Source organism: Trichechus manatus, unplaced genomic scaffold, assembly GCF_000243295.1.
Source record: "Trichechus manatus latirostris isolate Lorelei unplaced genomic scaffold, TriManLat1.0 scaffold00176, whole genome shotgun sequence".
NCBI classification, from domain to species: Eukaryota; Metazoa; Chordata; class Mammalia; order Sirenia; family Trichechidae; genus Trichechus; species Trichechus manatus.
Genome location: NW_004444112.1, coordinates 3,980,595 through 4,000,781, shown reverse-complemented (window position 1 = coordinate 4,000,781; position 20,187 = coordinate 3,980,595). Strand labels below are relative to the sequence as shown.

General features: G+C 41.3%; 1 protein-coding gene across 1 annotated transcript; it reads left to right on the top strand.

Annotated features, from left to right (window-relative positions):
- Positions 1-6,889: 6,889 nt before the first annotated feature.
- On the top strand, positions 6,890-16,316 carry LOC111822428 (vomeronasal type-1 receptor 4-like). Its single transcript, XM_023741271.1, has 2 exons — positions 6,890-6,962; positions 15,355-16,316. The coding sequence occupies exons 1-2, from the start codon at positions 6,890-6,892 to the stop codon at positions 16,314-16,316; spliced, it is 1,035 nt and encodes a 344-aa protein (XP_023597039.1).
- The last annotated feature ends 3,871 nt before the right edge of the window (positions 16,317-20,187 follow it).

The following is a 20,187-nucleotide window of genomic DNA, read 5'->3' as shown; positions in this document are numbered from 1 at the left end:
AGTCAGTTCAGACAAATAGCCACCCTGTGTACAACAGAACGAAACACTGCCCGGTCCTGGCCATCCTCACAATCGTTGTTATGCCTGAGCCCATTGTTGCAGCCACTGTGTCAGTCCATCTTGTTGAACGTCTTCCTCTTTTTCACTGACCCTCTACTTCACCAAGCATGATGTCCTTCTCCAGGGACTGGTCCCTCCTGATAACATGTCCAAAGTACGTGAGACGAACTCTTGCCATCCTTGCTTCTAAAGAGCATCCTGGCTGTACTTTTTCCAAAACAGATTTGTTTGTTCTTCTGGAATTCCATGGTATATTCGATATTCTTCACCAACACCATAATTCAAAGGCATCAATTCTTCTTTGGTCTTCCTTATACATTGTCCAGCTTTCTCATGCATATGAGGCAATTGAAAACACCATGGCTTGGGTCAGGTGCACCTTAGTCCTTAAAGTGACATCTTTGCTTTTTAACACTTTAAGAAGATCTTTTGCAGCAGATTTGCCCAATGCAATGCGTAGTCTGATTTCCTGACTGCTGCTTCCATGGGTGCTGATTGTGGATCCAAGTCAAATGAAGTCCTTGACAACTTCAATCTTTTCTGCGTTTATCATGATGTTGCTTATTGGTCCAGTTGTGAGGATTTTTGTTTTCTTTATGTTAAGATGTAATTCATACTGAAGGAGGTGGTCTTTGATCTTCATCAGTAAGTGCTTCAAGTCCTCTTCACTTTCAGCAAGCAAGGTTGTGTCATCTGCATAAGGCAAGTTGTTAATGAGTCTTCCTCCAGTCCTGACGCCACGTGCTTCTCCTTATAGTCCAGCTTCTCAGATTATTTACTCAGCATACAGATTGAATAAGTATGGTGAAAGGATACAACCCTGACGCACACCTTTCCTGATTTTAAATCACGCAGTATCCCCTGTTCTGTTCGAACGACTGCCTCTTCATCTATGAACAGGTTCCACACGAGCACAATTAAGTGTTGTGGAATTCCCATTCTTCGCCATGTTATCCATAATTTGTTATGATCCACGCAGTCGAATGCCATTGCATAGTCAATAAAACACAGGTAAACATCTTTCTGGTATTTTCTGCCTTCAGCCAGGATCCATCTAACATCAGCAATGATATCCCTCATTCCACTTCCTTTTCTATATCTGGCTTGAATTTCTGGCACTTCCCTGTCGATGTACTACTGCAATCATTTTTGAATTCTCTTCAGCAAAATTTTACTTGAGTGTGATATTAATGATATTGTTCTATAATTTCTGCATTCTGTTGGATCACCTTTCTTTGAAACGTGCACAAATATGGATCTCTTCCAATTGGTTGGCCAGGTAGCTGTCTTCCAAATTTCTTGGTGTAGACGAGCGAGCACTTCCAGTGCTGCATCCGTTTGTTGAAACATCTCAATTAATAATCTGTCATTTCCTAGAGCCTTGTTTTTTGCCATTCCCTTCAGTGCATCTTGGACTTCTTCCTTCAATGCCATCGGTTCTTCATCATATACTACCTCCTTTATGGATATAGCACAATGTATTACTCATTCACCTGTGGATGGACATTTGTTTTTGTTTGTGTTTTCCAGTTTTGGGCTTTGAAGAATCAAACTGCTGGTAACTATTTCTGAGAGTGTAACTATTTCTGTGAACACATATTTCCATTTCTCTTGTGATTATACCTACAAATGAGACTGCTGTGTCAATGTGGATGTTTAACTTTATAAGAAACTTTCACAGTGATTTCCCAAGATCAGCAGTTCAAATCTACCAGCTTTTCCTTGGAAACTCTGTCCTATAGGATCACTATGAGTTGGAATCGACTTGATGGCAATGGGTTTGTTTGTTTTTTACAAACAATGTATGATAGCTCCAGTTTGTTTGTTTGTTTTTCATGTCTTCAAAAGCTAGGTATTGTCAGTCTTTTAATGTCAGCTATTTGAATGAGTGTGTAGTGGTATCTCATTGTGGTTTTCGTTTGTATTTCTTTGATACTAATGATGCTGAACTTTTTTTCTAAGTTTTACATACCATGCATATATAGTTGGTGAAATATGTGTTCGGATATTTTGCCTAGTTTTGTACCGTGTCATTTTTCTTACTATATTTTTAAGGATTTTTTGTATGTTCTGGATACCCATCATTTATTAGATATAGATTTCCAAATATTTTTTCAGGCCATGGCTGGCATTTGCCTTTTCTTAACAGTGTCTTTTGAACTTCAAGAATGTTTAATTTTATTAAACTTTAGTTTATCATGCAGACCCCATGTGTTACAGAGTAATTCCTCTATAGGGTTTGGCTGTAGTCTTAACACTCCAGGCCTTTTCTTCCTTGGTACCTCTGGGTGGGTTGGAACCACCAAACTTTAGGCTAGCAGATGGTGCAAACTTTTTGCACGACCTAAGGACCTTCAGAATTGACTCGACAACAACCAATAACAACAACAAGTTTATCATATTTTTCTTTTATGATATATTATTTCTTGTTTCCTATGTGAGAAATCTTGGCCTAAACCAAGTACAAAGAGCATTCCTCATATATTATCTTCAAAATGGTATATCATTTTCTGTCTTACATTAAGATACATGATCCATTTTGAGTTAATTTGCAAAAGTTTTGAGGAAGGATTGAGGTTCTTTCTATATTTATTTTTATGTATAAGTACTTTTTTCAGAATAATTTGTCAAAAATACTATGCTTCCTGCTTGAATTACTTTGGTAACTTTGTTGAAGATAAGTTGACGATGTGTGTGGACTCTTTTCTTTTCCATTGGTCTATTGTCTGTCCTTGTACCAATACCACACTCTCTCATTACTATAATTTTAGAGTAAGTTTTGAAATCAGATCTTAAAGTCCTCTGTATTAGTTCTTCTATTAAAAAGATATTTTGAGTATTCTAGGTCTTTTGCGTTTCCATATATACTTTAGAATCAGTTTGCTAATTCCTACAAAAAAACAAAAACAAAAACAAACCAAGACTGCTGGGATTTAAAAAAAATTTTTTTATCGTACTTTAGTTGAAGGTTTATAGAACAAACTAGATTCTCATTAAACAATTAGTACACATATTGTTTTGTGACATTGGTTACCAACCCCATGACACGTCAGCACTCTCCCTTCTTGACCTTGGGTTACCAATCACCAGTTTTCCTGTCCCTTCCTGCCTTCTAGTCCTTGCCCCTAGGCTGGTGTGCCCTTTAGTCTTGTTTTGTTTTATGGGTGTGTCTAATCTTTGGCTGAAGGGTGAACCTCAGGAGTGACTTCATTACTGAGCTAAAAGGGTGCTCGGGGGCCATACTCTCAGGGTTTCTCCAGTCTGTGTCATGCCAGTAAGTCTGTTCTTTTTTTGTGAGTTAGAATTTTGTTCTACATTTTTCTCCAGCTCTGTCCAGATCCTCTATTGTGATCCCTGTCAGAGCAGTCAGTGGTGGTAGCCAGGCACCATCCAGTTGTGCTGGACTCAGTCTGGTGGAGGCTGTGGTAGTTGTGGTTATTAGTCCTTTGGACTAATCATTGCCTTGTGTCTTTGGTTTTCTTCATTCTCCCTTGCTTCTGATGGGGTGAGACCAGTGGAGTATCTTAGATGGCTGCTCACAAGCTTTTAAGACCCCAGATGCCACTCACCAAAGTAGAAAGTAAAACGTTTTCTTTTGAAACTATGTTACACCAACTGAGCTAGATGTTTCCTGAGACCATGGTCCCCCCAGCCCTCAGCCCAGCAATTCGGTCCCTCAGGGAGTCTCGATGTGTCTATGGAGTGTCCATGACCTTGCCTTGGACAAGTTGTGCTGGCTTCCCCAGTATTTTGCACTGTCTTACTCTTCACTAAAGTTAGAACTTACCTATTGTCTATTTAGTGTTTTTTCATCCCCACCCCTCCCCTCTCTCTTAACCATCAAAGATTGTTTCTTTTTGTGTGTAAACCTTTTCATGAGTTTTTATAGTAGTGGTCTCATACAGTATATGTCCTTTTGTGATTGACTTATTTCACTCAGCATAATGCCCTCCAGATGCTTCCATGTTGTGAGATGTTTTACAGATTCATCATTGTTCTTTATTGTTGTGTAGTACTCCTTTGTGTGTATGTCACCTAGTTTGTTTATCCATTCATGTGTTGATGGGCACCTAGGTTGTTTCTATCTTTCTGTGATTGTGAACAATGTGGCAATGAAAATGGTTGTGCATATGTCTATTCATGTGACAGCTCTTACTTCTCTAGGATATATTCCTAGGAGTGGGATTGCTGGATCCTATGGTATTGCTATTTCTAGCTTTCTAAGGAAGTGCCATACTATTTTCCAAAATTGTTGTACAATTTTGCATTCCCACTAGCAGTGCATAAGAGTTCCAATTTTCCCGCAGCCTCTCCAGAATTTGTTATTTTCTGTTTTTCTGTTCATGCCAGTAATGCTGGGGTGAGATGGTATCTCATTGTGGTTATGATTTGCATTTCTCTCATGACTAGTGATTGTGAGCATTTCCTCATGTGTCTGTTAGCTGCTTGAATGTCTTCTTTGGTGAAGTGTCTGTTCACTTCCTTTGCCCATTTTTTAATTGGATTATTTGTCTTTTTGTTGCAGAGGTGTTGGATTTTCTGTAGATTTTAGAGATTAGAACTTTGTCGGACTTTTCATAGCCAAAAAATTTTTCCCAGTGTGTAGGTTCTCTTTTTACAATTTTGGTGAAGTCTTTTGATGAGCATAAGTGTTTAATTTTTAGAAGATCCCAGTTATCTAGCTTATCTTCTGGAGTTTGTTTGTTCTGAGTTATGGTTTGTATCCTGTTAATGCCATGTAGTAGGGCCTCTAGTATTGATCCTATTTTTTCTTCTCTAATCTTTATAGTTTTTGGTTTTATATCTAAGTCTTTAATCCATTTTGAATTAGTTTTTGTGTTTGGTGTGAGGTATGGGTCCTGTTTCATTATTTTGCAGATGGACATCCAGTTTTGCCAGCACCATTTGTTAAAAAGACTGTCTTTTCCCCATTTGATGGACTTTGGGCCCTTGTCAAAGATCAGGTGACCATAGGTGGATGGATTTACATCTGGTTTCTCAATTCTGACCACTGGGATTTTTAAATGAGAATATGTGAGAACAGAAATCTTAAAATATTGAGTCTTCTGAGCCAGGAACTTGGCATACTTTTCCACTTATTTAGGTATTTTTAGTGTCTTAAGATGAGGGCTATCTTGCATTATCCAGGAGCGCCTATTGTAATCAGAAGTGTCCTTGTAAGAAAGAAGCTAGAACAGGTAAGACTACCACAGTGATAGATAGAACCAGAAAGCTGTTGCTTGGGGCAAGAGGAAGGAAAGGTGACAGGAGAGGGGGGAAAGGGGACAAGAGAGCTTACTGTGGGGAGGGTAACATTCTATATCATCATCCAAGAAAAAAAAAAAGCTTATACAAGAATGCTCATAGCATCTTTATTTATAATAATCAAGTACAGGAAATAGTCCAGGTATTAATCAACAGTAGAAAGGCTAAACCATCTTGGTGTATTCACACAATGGGATAAGACTCAGCAATAAAAAAAAAAAAAAAAAAAAAAGAGCTGGAATCCCACCTCAGCTGCCCATAGAGCTGATCCAGAACAGCCTCACCACTCTGTGCATGTCTCTCAGTCAGGATGTGGGGTTGAGTCTGTATGTCCTGAATTTTAGTGCCGAACCCAAGCCTGATTCCATAAAACACCGTAAACATGTTCCTAAACTTTAGGCAGTTCTCCAAAGGAACAAGGAATGAGTGTGGGGAGGTAGAGCTATGTCAGAGGCTGGCTTGGCACAAGACCAGCTGATGAAGATGGTTGGCCAAATTTGTAAAATGTCACACCCATTGTTATGGATTTTGGGGAGGCTGTCTCTCAACATTATAGTCAAGCCCAGAGCCCACACAGGGTCCCAACCATGACATAGATCTAGAAGCCAGCCTGCCTCAAAGCTGCTTTTCTGATTGTGTCTCTCCCTGTGTTCACTTGGATCAGAATCATTTGTACTGAATCTCTCCTGGAGTCAGCAGCAAGAAACCACTCCCTTGGGAAAATAAACCTTTCCTGTAGCCTTGCCCATCCTTCTCACGAGGGGGCCTTACTGGTGTTGATTCTGTTAAAAATCTACAACTGTTGTTCCAGTCCATTCATTGCTCATTGTCTTCTCTGCTGGGTCTTTCTATCTGAACCCCCATTTATCTGTGGATCAGAGACTTTCTGCCTCATTCATTTGCTGTTATGTCCTTTAACACTTGACATTGTTTAGCCTGAATTTTAGTTCTGAACCCAATCCTGATTCAATAAAACCTCTAAAACTTTTTCCTGAATTTTAGGCAGTTTTCTAAAGGAATGAGGAACAACTGGGTGGGTAGAGGTACGTCTGTGGCTTTCCCTGCATTTGACTTGGTCTCTGACTCATAGGTCCTTTACGTAGGTTTTCTGCTGGAATTATTTTTTTGATGGACAAACTTAAAAATAAATAAAAGTTAACCAGAAAGCATGACTTACTTGTGGTTTCCTATTAAATGTCAGAATACAATTAATCATTACTCATGTGTAAGTTTTTATCTGTTTTTTATTTCACAAAAGAAATTCTCCCATTGGCATGCTGTGTTTGCCATTGTTTGAGTGGTCTCTGTCACTTCGTGTGTTGTCTGATTCTCTTTCTTCTCTCTTCAGATTGTCAGCATATCTCCAACTGTGCTCTCTCTATCGCATCCAGAGGGTCCCCTGCTCTTCTGTCCGTGTTTCTACTCTGTAAACCACTTACTGCCCAACTTCTCTGCAATTCTGAGTCCTGTGGCCTGAGTCTGTTTTGTGAGGATGAGTGTGAGCTCCTTCAATAGGAAACACAGAAAAAGAAAAAAGCTACCAACAGGTCAGCGACTGCAGATCATGTTCATGGCTTTCTTGTGGTTTGTTTGGTGCATGGAAAAGAAAGAACATCGTGCAATATGTGTTGGGATAGGTATGGATCAGTTATTGCTTCTCTCTCTCTGACATCCAGGATGTCATTTTGTAATTCACTGTTGCAATGATTGATGATGGTCTGTATGAAAACCAGTTTTTAAGTCCTTTATCTTCCGTGTGTTTTAACTTATCAAACATAGCCGTCCACTTGAAATATTCAAGATTTCTTCCTGGTTCAATATGGCCAATTACTAGTATTTCTCTACATATGAGATATGGATAAAATAGAATTGCTAAAATCTGAAATTATGAGTGGTCACTCAGTGTCTAGGTGAGAATTGCATGGATATTTATTTTTCTTTTCCAGTTTCTGTAAGCATTTTATTATTAGTTGCCGTCGAGTTGGCTTCAACTCATGGTGACCTTATGTGTAACAGATTGAAACATAAAGGACCTTAAATCAACGTAGTCACTCTTTTATCTATCTTATATAAAAATATATCTTATATCTTTAAGAAAGACAAATTCAACATTTATTGTTGAGTTTATTGGAATTCTTGAGATAAAACTTCCAAGAAAAATGGTGTGTCACTTGATGATTTTCAAGGACCACAACTCCTTTCATTTAAGAAGTCTGTCCTCCTCAAGATGCTGGTTCTCATCTCAGCTGGCTGCTTCATAGGCATCTCACAGCCCTGGTAATGTGTCCTCACAAGGAAAGAACACAAGGCAAGGGAGAGGGGTTGGATCAAAAGCCTCTGGAATTTCATGCCTATCTATTTTATCAGAGAGAAGAGTCTTTCCTGGAATGTCTGTCAGATTGCCACTTTATCTTGAGGGCAATAACAGGGTCTGTACCCTACCTGAAAACTTGGGTCTTCTGGCTCTTTTATTAAGAGAAAGCAGGATTTATGCTGTAATTGGGCCTAGGCACATTGCTGCAGGAAAAAAAAAAGTAACTGTGAGGTGTTGTTGGTTGCCGTTGAGTCAGTTCCAACTCATGGCATTCCCATGTGTGCAGAGTAGAACTGCACTCTGTATGGTTTTCAGTGCTGTGACTTTTCAGATGGAGAGCTCCAGGCCTGTCTCCTGAGGTGGTTTTGGGTGGGTTCAAACTGCCGACCTTTCGTCTAGTGGTCAAGCACTTCACCATTTATGCCACCCAGGGACTCCCCTGAAACAACTGACCATTACTACACAGACATTTTGTTAGATGGGCTTGTCAGAGGTCAGGCATTAGTCAAGCACTGAACTGTTTGTGGACCCGTGGGATGGCAGTGGTTAAGAGCCACGGCTGCTAACCAAAATGTGAGCAGTTCGAATCCAGCAGCAGCTCCTTGGAAAACCTATGGGGGCAATTCTCCAATCCTATAGGGTCACTATAGAGCTACGGCTGCTAACCAAAATGCGGGCTGTTTGAATCCACCAGGTGCTCCTTGGAAACCCTATGGGGCAGTTCTACTCTGTCCTATAGGGTTGTATGAGTTGGAATCTACTCCAAGGGGAACGGGTTTTTGGTAACTGCATCACCCAGGGACTATCTATGTTGTGCTCACAAAGAAACAGTAGATGGCGCTGTTTGATAAACAACCTTGGACTGCACAGTGGAAAAGCCAAGATGAGTAACAAGTGTGAAGGATTGTGGGTAATTTTACCTGGAAGTGTTCTGACAAGTGATGTTGTTGTTGTTAGGTGCCGTGGAGTCGGGTCAGACTCATAGCGCCCCTAAGTACTGATAGCCAATGCGGACAGCAGCTGCTTAGTCGTTATCAAGCAAGACCTACTTCTCCTGTCCATTATCAAGCAAAACCTTAAGTGATAGACAGCACTGTGTGTGGCACAATTAGCATCTGCTCAGTCATTACCAAGCAGAACTTGCCCCTTCCTGTCCATTGTCCTCAAAGACCCTGAACACTGCATTTGGCGCAATTCCCACCTTAAGCCAGTCAAACGCAGTTTACTAGCCTCAAAAGTGTAAGCTCTCCATCCAAGATAGGACTTATCCACCATTTTCTGTACATACTGAAGGAAAAAAATGTAATTTGTCTTACTGCACCTGGGTGCCATGATAACCTATGTAGTCCATGATATTTGTATGTAATTCCTTATGAAGGGTGATATAAAATGTCATGCCTCCCTTTGGGGGGCTTGAGTTGAGGTATACACTTCCTTGATCCTTGCTTGCATGCTTGCCATAAACACTCTTCCTCCTTGCCTCAGCATGTCTTTATTGACGAGAAGCCACACCAAACAGGACCTGCTTAGGGTAATAAATTCTGGTAATACAGATGGGACCAGGACTGCCCGACTCCTGAGATCACCTCCGGCCAACAGGAACTGACCACTTCTCTCAAGTGCACACTGATTAACCTTTTTCCGGAGGGGGATTCGTTTCAGCCCTTGTGGCTGGAGCTGACCTTTGACCCCTTGGTGACACACTACATGAAGAGGAGAAAGAATGGTGTCAGTTGCCCCCGGAAGAGGGAAAAGACTCTCTTGGTGAGTACAGAAATAAGTCCCATTGTTCAAAAAGTGGATAGACTGTTGATCTGGTAGTTTTTAGCTACTGAAAGTTGGGTCAAATGCTTTCATTTTGAATAGATGTCTTAGTCTCCATGTTTGGTATAGAAATAAATCCTATTTGTAGAAAGACAGACTGTAGATTCTGGTAATGCTTAGCCAGTGAAGGTTGAGTCAAATACTTTTGTTTTAAATAGGCATCTGTAGTTTAAGGTTTGGTACCATGGGAAATAATTTCAGCATTCCAGAATGTAGTCCTCTAGGGTGTATTTTAAAGAATTGGTCTTATTTTGGATATGACTCAATGAAAAAGTCTAAAATGAAATTTCATTCTAACACTGCCTGGCCCCCATAGGAGCTCGGGGACAGCGAACACTGGCCTGAGAATGGATCTTTAAATTATGACACCACACTGCAGTTAGATTTGTTCTGCACTAAAGAAGGAAGGAAACCCTGTTGGCATAGTTATTAAGAGTTTAACTGCTAACCAAAAGGTTGGCAGTTCGAATCCACCAGGCACTCCTTGGAAACCCTATGGTGCAGTTCTACTCTGTCCTGTAGGGTCACTATGAGTTGGAATCGACTTTTTTTTCTGGTGACAAAGGGAAGTGCGATGAGAAAATGTATGTTGAAGCTTTTATGTCATTGTGGCAAAATAAGAGTTTGTGAAAACAATGTAAAATCACGGTGCAAACAGAGTAGTAAAATGCTTGTTTTGTCTAGGCCTCTAGAAGAGGACCTGGTTTTAACCAGAGGCCATAGACCTCCCCTTTATCCTGTAAACCCTTCATTCACCCTGGAGGCCTCCAGTGCTAAGATGCTTTCCCCGGCAAACACTCAAAGTGGTGCCCGATTTGGTCCGTGGGCCTCAGGACCCTCAACAGGGCTGTACTCTTTGAGGGAACTCCCTGCACCAGGTGGAGGTGAGGACAGTGTAACAGGAGTCCCTACCCCAGTCTGGGTACATAGTCCATTCATGAATCCTGACTTACTCTATTGGAAAAACAATCTACCAGCATACTGAGAGGATCCTAAGGAAATGCATGATCTTTTTGTTTCTATTTTTAAAACTCACTATGCAAATTGGGCAGATTGTCAAGCCTTATGTGATATTTTATTCACTCTGGAGGAGAGGAGAATGGTTTTTGAAAAGACCAGGGAAGAAGCAGATAGGCTCCACCAGGAAAATGCCAATGGCAACCCCCCTGTGGATTTGGCTGTGCTGGCCACTGAACCAGGTTGGGACCCAAACACCCAGGCTGGCCATGCCAGATTTTATCAGTGCCATGAATGCTTGCTAACTGGGCTCAAACATGGGGCACCCAAACAAAAGAATTTAAACAAGGTGTATGAAATTAAACAAAAACCGGAGGAAGATGCCTCTGCCTTCCTTGAATGAATTTTCACCATTTTCAGACAATTTACTGATCCAAATCCTGAGATGCTTGAAAATACTTGTATGGTGAATATGATCTTCATAGAGCAAAGTGCCCCTGACATAAGAAAGAAATTACAGAAAGTAGAAGGCAGTGTGGGAATGGGAATCTTACAGTTGGTAGAAATAGCCTTCAAGGTCTATTCTAATCGAGAACAAGTACAGGAGAGAAAGGCACCAAGCAGCAAGTAACTATGCTTTCAGCAGCCTTCCAGTCAAGAGGAAGGTTTCCCCAAGGTCTGGGACCTGGCCTAATCTAGGGAAAAACCAATGCATGTGGTGTAAACAGAAAGGACATTGGAAGAGAGAATGCCCTAAGAGACAGAGGGCCCCAAAGGAACCCAAAAAGGTTATGATACAACAAGGGAAAGAATTGGACTGAGGGGGACCAGAGGCCAATCTTATTCCAATTTCCTCCTAGGAGCCCCTGGTTAAAGTAAAGGTTAGGGGAGAAATGATTGACTTTTTATTGGACACAGGAGCCACCCATTTGGTTATTAATAATCTGAAGGGACATTATCAAAGTAATCAATATCAGTGGTGGGAGTTACGGGAAGAAGGGTTACTAGGAATTTTATCCAACCTGTGGAATGTTTGGTCGATGAATCTACTTTAACTTACTCTTTTCTCTACATGCCAGAGTGCCCAGTTTCTTTACTAAAGTGAGATGTGCCTTTTAAATTACAAGCTCAAATCCGTTTCCAAGATGGTAAACTAAATTTAATAGTACCTAAGGAGCAAGGATGGAGAATACAGTCCCACCTGTTGACTCTCATGATGCCCATTGCAGCCCCCATTAAGACTGTGCCTAAAAAGATAAAGGATGCAGTAATCCCTTGGGTAGGGGTACAAGGGCAACCAGGGTGAGCTAAAAATGTTGTTCCAGTGGAAGTTGAAGTGTTACCAGGAATCTACCCACCATGGATGAAGCAATACCCTCTAAGGCTAGAGGCGAAATGAAGCCTCTGCTCACTTATCCACTAATATCTAGAATTTGGACTCATAAGACCATGCCAATCCACTTATAATACACCAATTTTGCCTGTAAAGAAACCTCATTCCAATGAGTATAGTTTTGTTCAAGACTTCAGAGCAATTAACCAAATAGTAGTTACAGTCCATCCTGTAGTACCAAATCCATATATTTTGCTAGCCACTCTTCCAGAAGATTTTGCCTGGTTTACTGTTATAGACTTAAAAGATGCCTTATTTTGTATACCATTAGAGTCTGAAAGCCGAGAACTGTTTGCCTTTGAATGGGAGTACCCCCAAAGGGGTGATAAACAATAGTTCTACTGGACTGTACTCCCACAGGGGTTCAAAAATAGCCCACATTGTTTGGTACAACTCTGGCTAAAGACTTAAGACAGTTAACCCTCCTAAACGGAGTTTTGCTTCAATATGTCGATGACTTGCTCATAGCGAGCAAGACTAGAGAATAATCAGATGTAAACACTATCACCACTCTTAACTTTCTGGGCCAGGCTGGGTACAAAATATTGAGACCTAAGGTCCAGATTTCTCAAGCCAAGATTACATTCCTGGGATTCTGGATCTCTCAGGGAAAAAGAGAACTGCTGCCAGAGAGAAAAGAGACTGCTTGTGCAATCTCACCTTCCAGGTCCCAGAGGCAATGCTGAGGATTCCTGGAATGGCAGTTTTTTGCAGAATCTGGAGTCCCAACTTTGGACTAATAGCCAAACCTTTATATAAAGCAACTAAAGGAAAAGATTCAGATTCTTTTATTTGGACTGATGAACAACAAAAAACCTTCCAGACAATTAAAGAAAAATTCATATCAACCCCAGCCCTGGGGCTCCCCAGTCTAGCAAAACCCTTTAAACTGTTCATGCCTGAGAGTGAGGGAATAGCAGCAGGCATCCTAACCCAAAAGTTGGGGGACTGGTGACAACCTATTGCTTATTTTTCCAAGGTTCTAGACATGACCACTATGGGATGCCTGCCTGTCTACAAGCTGTGGCAGCCACAGTGTTAATTTTAACAGGGGCAGAAAAGCTAAGTTTGGGGCAACCAACCACCATGTTTGTTCCTCATTTGGTCTTGACAATATTAGAACAGAAAGAGGCCCACTGGATGACAGCAGGGTGGAAGGTGCCAAGTACCAAGCTGCCTTATTAGACAACCCAGATATAACTTTAAAAGAAATAACCACCTTAAACCCAGCTACATTGTTGCCTTCACAAACCACGCTTGGTTTGGGACACGATTGCATACAAATGATAAATGAAGTTTATTCCAGCAGACCTGATTTGAGTGATGAGCTTCTCCAAAACCCTGACCTTGAGATCTTTACAGATAGAAGTATCTTCATGGAGAATGAAACAAGAGATGCTGGATATGCTGTAGTGACTGTCTGGGAAATCCTTGAAGCTGAACCGCTTCCACCAGGAACCTCGGCTCAAAGGGCTGAGCTCATTGCCATGATAAGGGCTCTTCAACTATCAAAATGTAAAACAGTGAATGTTCACACAGACTCAAAGTATGTTTTTGGAATTTTGCATGCCCATGGAGCAGTTGGGAAAGAAAGGGGCCTCCTCAATACTGCAGACAGGAAATTAAATATGCAACAGAAATCCTCCAGGTACTAGAAGCTGTCTGGTTACCAAGGAAAGTTGCTGTCATCCATTGTCAAGGACACCAGAAAGGAGATACAGACGTTATTAAAGGAAACCGGAGAGCTGATGAAGCCATAAAAGCAGTGGCCAAAATGCAATCATGATCTGCACCTGAGGCCCCTTTGATACCCTAGATAGAAACTCCTAAAGAAGACCAAGGATATTCAGAAGAAGACCTCAAAAGGTCTGAAGAGTGGAGAACCACTCAAGATGTAGTAAACTGGAAATATACTCTGCAAGGAAAAGTTCTAGTTCCAAAAACTCATCATCCTCCCTTCTAGCCTGGAATATAGTACCAAGGCCCAGCACCCAGAGAAGATTGGCAATTAGATTTTACTGAAATGCCTTGCACCATTGGAAACTACAAGGATCTTTTAGTTTTTGTAGATACCTTTTCCAGTTGGGTTGAAGCCTTCCCATGTAGAACTTAAAAAGCTAAAGAAGTAGCTAAATATGACATCACTCCACAGTTTGGATGACCTGCTTCCATAGGAAGTGATAACGGACTCACTTTGCAGCTGCGTAACCCAAAAAGTCGCATGTTTCTTGGACATCAAATGGCTGACTACATGCAGCCTGGAGACCATAATCCAGTGGAAACTTTGGAAGAATGAACCAGACACTTAAAAGACACATAACAAAGGTGTGCCAAGAAGGGAAATTAACATAAATATGGGTTCTTCTATAGCCTTGCTTGGGATTAGGGCGCCTCCCAGAAGAGCTCAAATTAAACCCTTTTGAGCTAGTCTACCGGAAGCCCCTCCTGAAAAATCATGGGCTGACAAATAGTGACCATTTAATTGTATTAAGTGAAAAAACTGTACAAGAGTATTTGTATTCTTTGCTGTCCTTTATTCTCTCCACAACCAAGGGACTATGGCTTATCGCCATATCCCCAAAGAGAAGGAGGGATTGATAGCCAACGCAGCCAGCAGCTATTTAGTCATTACCAAGCAAGACCTGCTCCTTCTGTCCATTATCAAGCAAAACCTTAAGTGATAGACAGCACTGTGCGTGGCTGGATTAGCAGCTGTTCAGCCATTACCAAGTGGAACCTGCCCCCTCCTGTCCATTGTCCTCGAAGACCCTGAATGCTGCATGTGGCTCAGTTCCTGCCTTGAACCAGTCAAATGCAGTTTACTAGCTTCAAAAGTGTAAGATCTCTGCCCAGGGTGGGACTTATCCACCATTTTCTGTACATACTAAGTGGGGAAAAAAAAGCAAATTGTCTTTACTGTGGCCGTGCGCCATGATAACCTATGTAGTCCATGATATTTGTATGTACTTACTTGTAAAGGACAGTATAAAAGATTCTGCCTCCTTTTGTTTGGGGAGCTTGATTTGAGGTATACATCTCCTTGCTCCTTGCCAGTGGGCTTGCAATAAATGCTCTTCTTCCCTCCTCACCTGAGTGTATCTTTATTGACGAGAAGCCACACTGAGCAGGACCTACTTTAGGTAACAGTATGACAGAATGAAAAACTGCCGGTCCTGAGCCATGCTAGCAATTGTTGCTAGCGACTATGTCAGTCCATCTTGTTGAGGGGATTTTCTTTTTCTCACCATCTTTGCTTCTAAGGAGCATTCTGACTGTACTTCTCCCCAGACAGATTATGTTCATTCTTCTGGAAGTCTGTGGTATATTAAATATTCTTCACCAACACCAAAATTTTAAATGCGTCAATTCTTCTTCCGTTTTCCTCCTTCATTTTCCAGGCTTCACATGCATATTGAATGATACTAACCCTGAAATCTTCAGTCAGAAGCTCGTTTCTTGGGTAGCTGTGACTCAATTTCTGTGGATCTGAAACAATTACAAATTACATGTGTTTGTTTTCAAGACTTTTTCTTCATTCCAGATTTCTCAGGCTTTGAGGAAAATGTTAAGTCTATAACTAGCAGCCCAATGATTTCCAAGGACTTGGTATTTGGGGTTATCTTCCTCCTTCAGACTGGTGCTGGGCTCCTGGGGAACTCCTCACTTTTATGTCTACACTTGTCCTTGTTATTTGCTGAACACAAACTAAAGCCTATTGACCTGATTCTCAGCCACCTGTGTTCAGCCAGCACCTTGGTGCTTCTCTCTAAGGGGGTCCCTCAGGCCATGACAGCTCTGGGGCTGAAAGATTTCCTTGGTGATGTGAGCTGTAAACTCCTCTTCTACCTTCACCGAGTGGCCTGGGTGGCCTCCATCTGCACCACCTGCCTCCTGAGTGGCTTCCAGGCCATCACAGTCAGCTCCAGTGCACCCAAGTGGACCGAGCTCAAAACGAGAGCCTCAGACCATATTGTCTCCTCCTGTTACACCTGCTGGATCCTCAATCTTCTGTTACAAATTGTTATTCTTTTAAGGGTGACTGGGCCAAACCATGACAGAAACACTACCATGAGAAGTGATTTTGCATACTGCAATGGTATCCATCAGCATTCATTTATCTTACTACTCTATGCCTTTCTGCTTTCTTCTGCTGATTTTAAGTTTCTAGGACTCATGGTCTGGGCCAGCAGCTCCATGGTGTTTATTTTGTACAGGCATAAGCAGCGACTCCAACCCATTCAGAACAAGCTCCTCTCCCATAAAACCTCCCCCGAGACCAGAGCCACCCACACAATCCTGGTGCTGGTGAGCATCTTTGTCTCCTTTTACTCCATTTCTTCCATCTTGGCATTTTACATGGCATTCTTTGCCAGTCAAAACATCTGGCTGTACAATATCAGCACACTTGTGGCTGCGTGTTTTCTATCCGGTAGCTCTTTTGTGCTGATGAGCAGGGTTGTCCATATCTCCAGGCTCAGTTTTACTTGGGGGATGAATAAATAAACTTTCCTAAGCCATAGTTAGAATGATAAATAACCTCTTCTTTGTAGAATATTTATTATTTATTAATCATATATTTTACGTATCTAGACTTTTTATACCATGCACCCAATATACAGTTGTAGATGAGAGATGAATTCCACCTTATTGTAGATAAGAGATATCAACAGAGTAAGCAATTTAAAACCATTAGTTTATAAGTAGTTGAATATAATTTCAATAAACCTGCAATTAATATCAGTAAAAGCTTCTAAGAATTGAAAATAGCAGTAGTCACTGACCTTGTGTCGGAACTCACTTCAGAATCCCCTGGAATGTGCAATTTAAGCTGATCCTTAAAAGCCAAAATAAAAGTCTGAAGCTCCATAGCTGTATAATTTCTAGTTGTATAATCTGCCAAATTTCCATCATGTCATAATTTCAGATGGTTTACCATCACCTCATAAGGAGCCCTGTTCTTGCAAGCAGTTTGTGATTGTCTGCTAACACAGGGGTTGGCAATTTGAACCTACCCAGTCAGTGGCTCCACGGAAGAAAGGGATGGCGACTGCATCTGTAAAGATTATAGCCAAGAAAACCTATGCGGCAATTCTACTCTGTAACACATGGTGTCACCAGTGAAGGCAGCCAACTCAATGGCATCAAACAATAACAACCATCACTTCCCATCTAACCCAAGGGCAGCGCATTAGGGGATGGGAAATCATCACCACATTCCTAAAGAGTCCTTCGCTTGCAATATTATCTATGAGTATAATTATGACATGGTCCCTAACCCATTGAAAAACTTGTTGCTGTTGAGTTGATTCCGACTCATAGCAACCCAGCAGGACAGAGTAGAACTGCCGCATAGGTGTTTCAAGGAGGGTCTGGTGGATTGAAACTGCCGGCCTTTTGGTTAGCGGCTGAGTTCTTAACCATTGGGCCACCAGGGCTCCGACATGGCGCGGGGGGCTGGGAGGGGGGCGCAAATGGTTCGTGCTCATCTGTTAACCAAAGGTTGGCGGTTGAACCCACCCAGCTGAGCTGCAGCAGAAACGCTTAGAGATCTGCTTCTTTTCTTAGGTGAAATATTACAGCTAAGAATACTCTATAGAGCAGTTCTACTCTGTAACACGAGGTCGCTATGAGTCAGAATCGACTCCATGACTGTTGTGTGCTTTTGAATGGATTCTGACTCACAGAGACCATTTACGCCAACAGGGTTATATTCATGACGTAATATCAACTGAGGGGGGTATGTGGTATGGAAGGGGTTTCAAGCGAGAGATAATGAATCGCACTGAAATTGATGCAAATGCTCTTTTAAGGGAGGGCGCTCACGGATGAAAAGGGCCCTGGTGGTGTAGTGGTTACAGTGCTTGCCTGCTAACCAAAAGGTTGGTGGTTTGAACCCACCAGTGGCTCCACAAGAGAAAGACCTGGCAATCAGCTTCCTTAATGATTACATCCTAGGAAACACTATGGAGCAGTTCTACCCTGTCCTATAGGGTCGCTATGAGTCAGAATGGACTTCATGGCAACGGGTTCCTTTTTATTTAATTGGTCTTCATGGATTTGAGTGGTGCAAGCAGTGGAAATGACAGAGTAGAAGCCCTTTCAGTGCGTTTGTGTCCACCTGGAACTGTGGATTAAGACAATCGGCACCTTGACAGCTCCTTACTTCAACTATTGCACCTGTTTGGAATTCAGTATACCCGTGCAGGTACATTAACAAAATTTAGTGCAATAATATCACCCGAGGACATAAGAAAATGTACCAATTATATAACCCAGCAAAAGATAAAGGAAATGTTAATTATGAAATATAGATGGAATAATAAAGAATACAATTGATGACATGAAAGTAAATTGAAAACATAAAATATGGAAAAGATATCAGGAAGTTGACTGGAAAAATCTTCAAATATTAATCATCACTCTCTTAACTATCCCATAGATCAAAGAAAAATCAAATGGTAAATTAGAAAATTTTTTGGATTGAAGGAAAATGAAGATAGCATATAAAAATTTGTGGGATTCAATATTATAGAGAAAATATAACATTATATAGAGGAAATATAATATTATAATGAAAGGGAAATAATATGTGTGTATGTGTATTGGAAAAGTCAATCATCATTATTCACAGATTCCATATTTGCAAATATGCCTACTTGGTAAAATTTATTTATAACCTCTAAATAAATACTTGTGATGCTTTTGTGGTTATTTTTGTGAAAAATTTGAGCCGCCTGACATGCTAGTTATCAGTGGAGGTTAAACAAGGCAATGTTCTGCTTTCCTATTTCAGCTCTCATACTGTAAACAACTGTCCTTTACACATTCTATTTAGTACCACTTTTTTTTTGTACATTTTTGTTGGTTATTTTGTGGTTCAAAATGGCCCCCAAGGGTAGTGCTGAAGTGCTGTCTACTGTTCCTAAGTGTAAGAAGGCTGTGATGTGCCTTATAGAGAAAAACGTGTGTTTGATACACTTCATTCAGGCACAAGTTATAATGTTGTTGTCTATGGGTTCAATGTTAATGAATCAATGATATATATTTAAATATATATATTTAATGAATCAATGATATACACATATATATTGAGATATATATCTATATATATGTTATATCTATGATACATCTTTAAACAGAAATACACATAAAACAAGGTTATGTATTGATTTGTTAAGGTCCCTTGGTGGCACAAATAGTTTGCACTTGACTGCTAACCTAAAGGTTGGTGGTTCAAACCCACCCAGCTGTGCCAAGCAAGAAAAGGCCTGGGGATCTGTTTTCATTCTGTGCTCTCCTGCTCCCCATCCTTTTCAGGAGATATCCCCCTTTGTATTGCTGCATTCACCTTGGTTCACCTTGCAAAGTGCTAACGCTAAATTAACCAGAAAGGCCACATTCTGGGAGCTGATTCAGATGGCAAGGACTACTGGAGAAAACTGAAGCCCCATCACCGTTTCATTGGCCTCTGTCCTACACTGACTATGGAGCAAGTGCCCCTCCAGAGCCCAAGTTCTTGACCCCAGGTGATCCTGCTCACTCTGTGCCCTGTTCATGGGCTTGCAAGGTGTTCAGTCATTCGATAGAGCAACAGCCCTGTGAAGGAGTCACTGACCCTCCCCGCTCTGCTGCTGAGGAAACTGAGACACAGAGAGATTACATCACTTGCCCAGATCAAAATGCCAGTGAGAGGCTAAGCCTGATTCTGACCCAGGAAATCTGACCCCAGACTGTGTACTTCCTACCAAAGCATAGGTTGTCGCCTTCAGCAAGGAGGAGTCATGTCCACCTTGTGAATGACTGTATTTCGAGCCCTCAGTTTGGAGCCTGGCTTATTATCAGCATTGAGAAAACACTTGTTTAAAGGAAGCAAGAAAAGTAATGAATAAATGAATGGGCCTGATCATTCTAGCTAACACTCTGAGGTTGATATGACCTGTCATCTTTCTTGCAGTTTCACCTGTTCTGGAGTCTTGAGTCAACTGTGAGTGCCTTCATTCCAGGACCTGGTTGAGACACTACAGCCATAGTGACCATGACCTCTTAGTTTCTGAACTCAATGCTTCCTTTTGAGGTCCATCTCCACATTACTGTAGGCAGTATTGCACACTGTTCAGCACTCTCTAGGGGTCCCTGGGTAGTGCAAATGGTTACGCACTTGACTTCTAGCAGAAAGGTTGGCAGTTCAAACTCACCCAGAGGCAATGGGGAAGGCAGTCCAGGAGATCTGCTTCTGAAAGATCCCTGCATTGAAAAGCCTGTGGAGCATGTTCACTCTGCACATATGGGTCACCATGATTCAATATCAAGGGGACGGCAACTAACCGCAATAACAACAATAAAAAGTAATGTAAAAAATAAAATAAAGAAACAA

Coding starts and splice junctions, on each gene's coding strand:
- LOC111822428 (XM_023741271.1), top strand. CDS start 6,890: ATGTTCATGGCTTTCTTGTGGTTTGTTTGGTGCATGGAAAAGAAAGAA. Junction 6,963..15,354: donor TGCAATATGTGTTGGGATAG/GTATGGATCAGT, acceptor TCTTCATTCCAG/ATTTCTCAGGCTTTGAGGAA.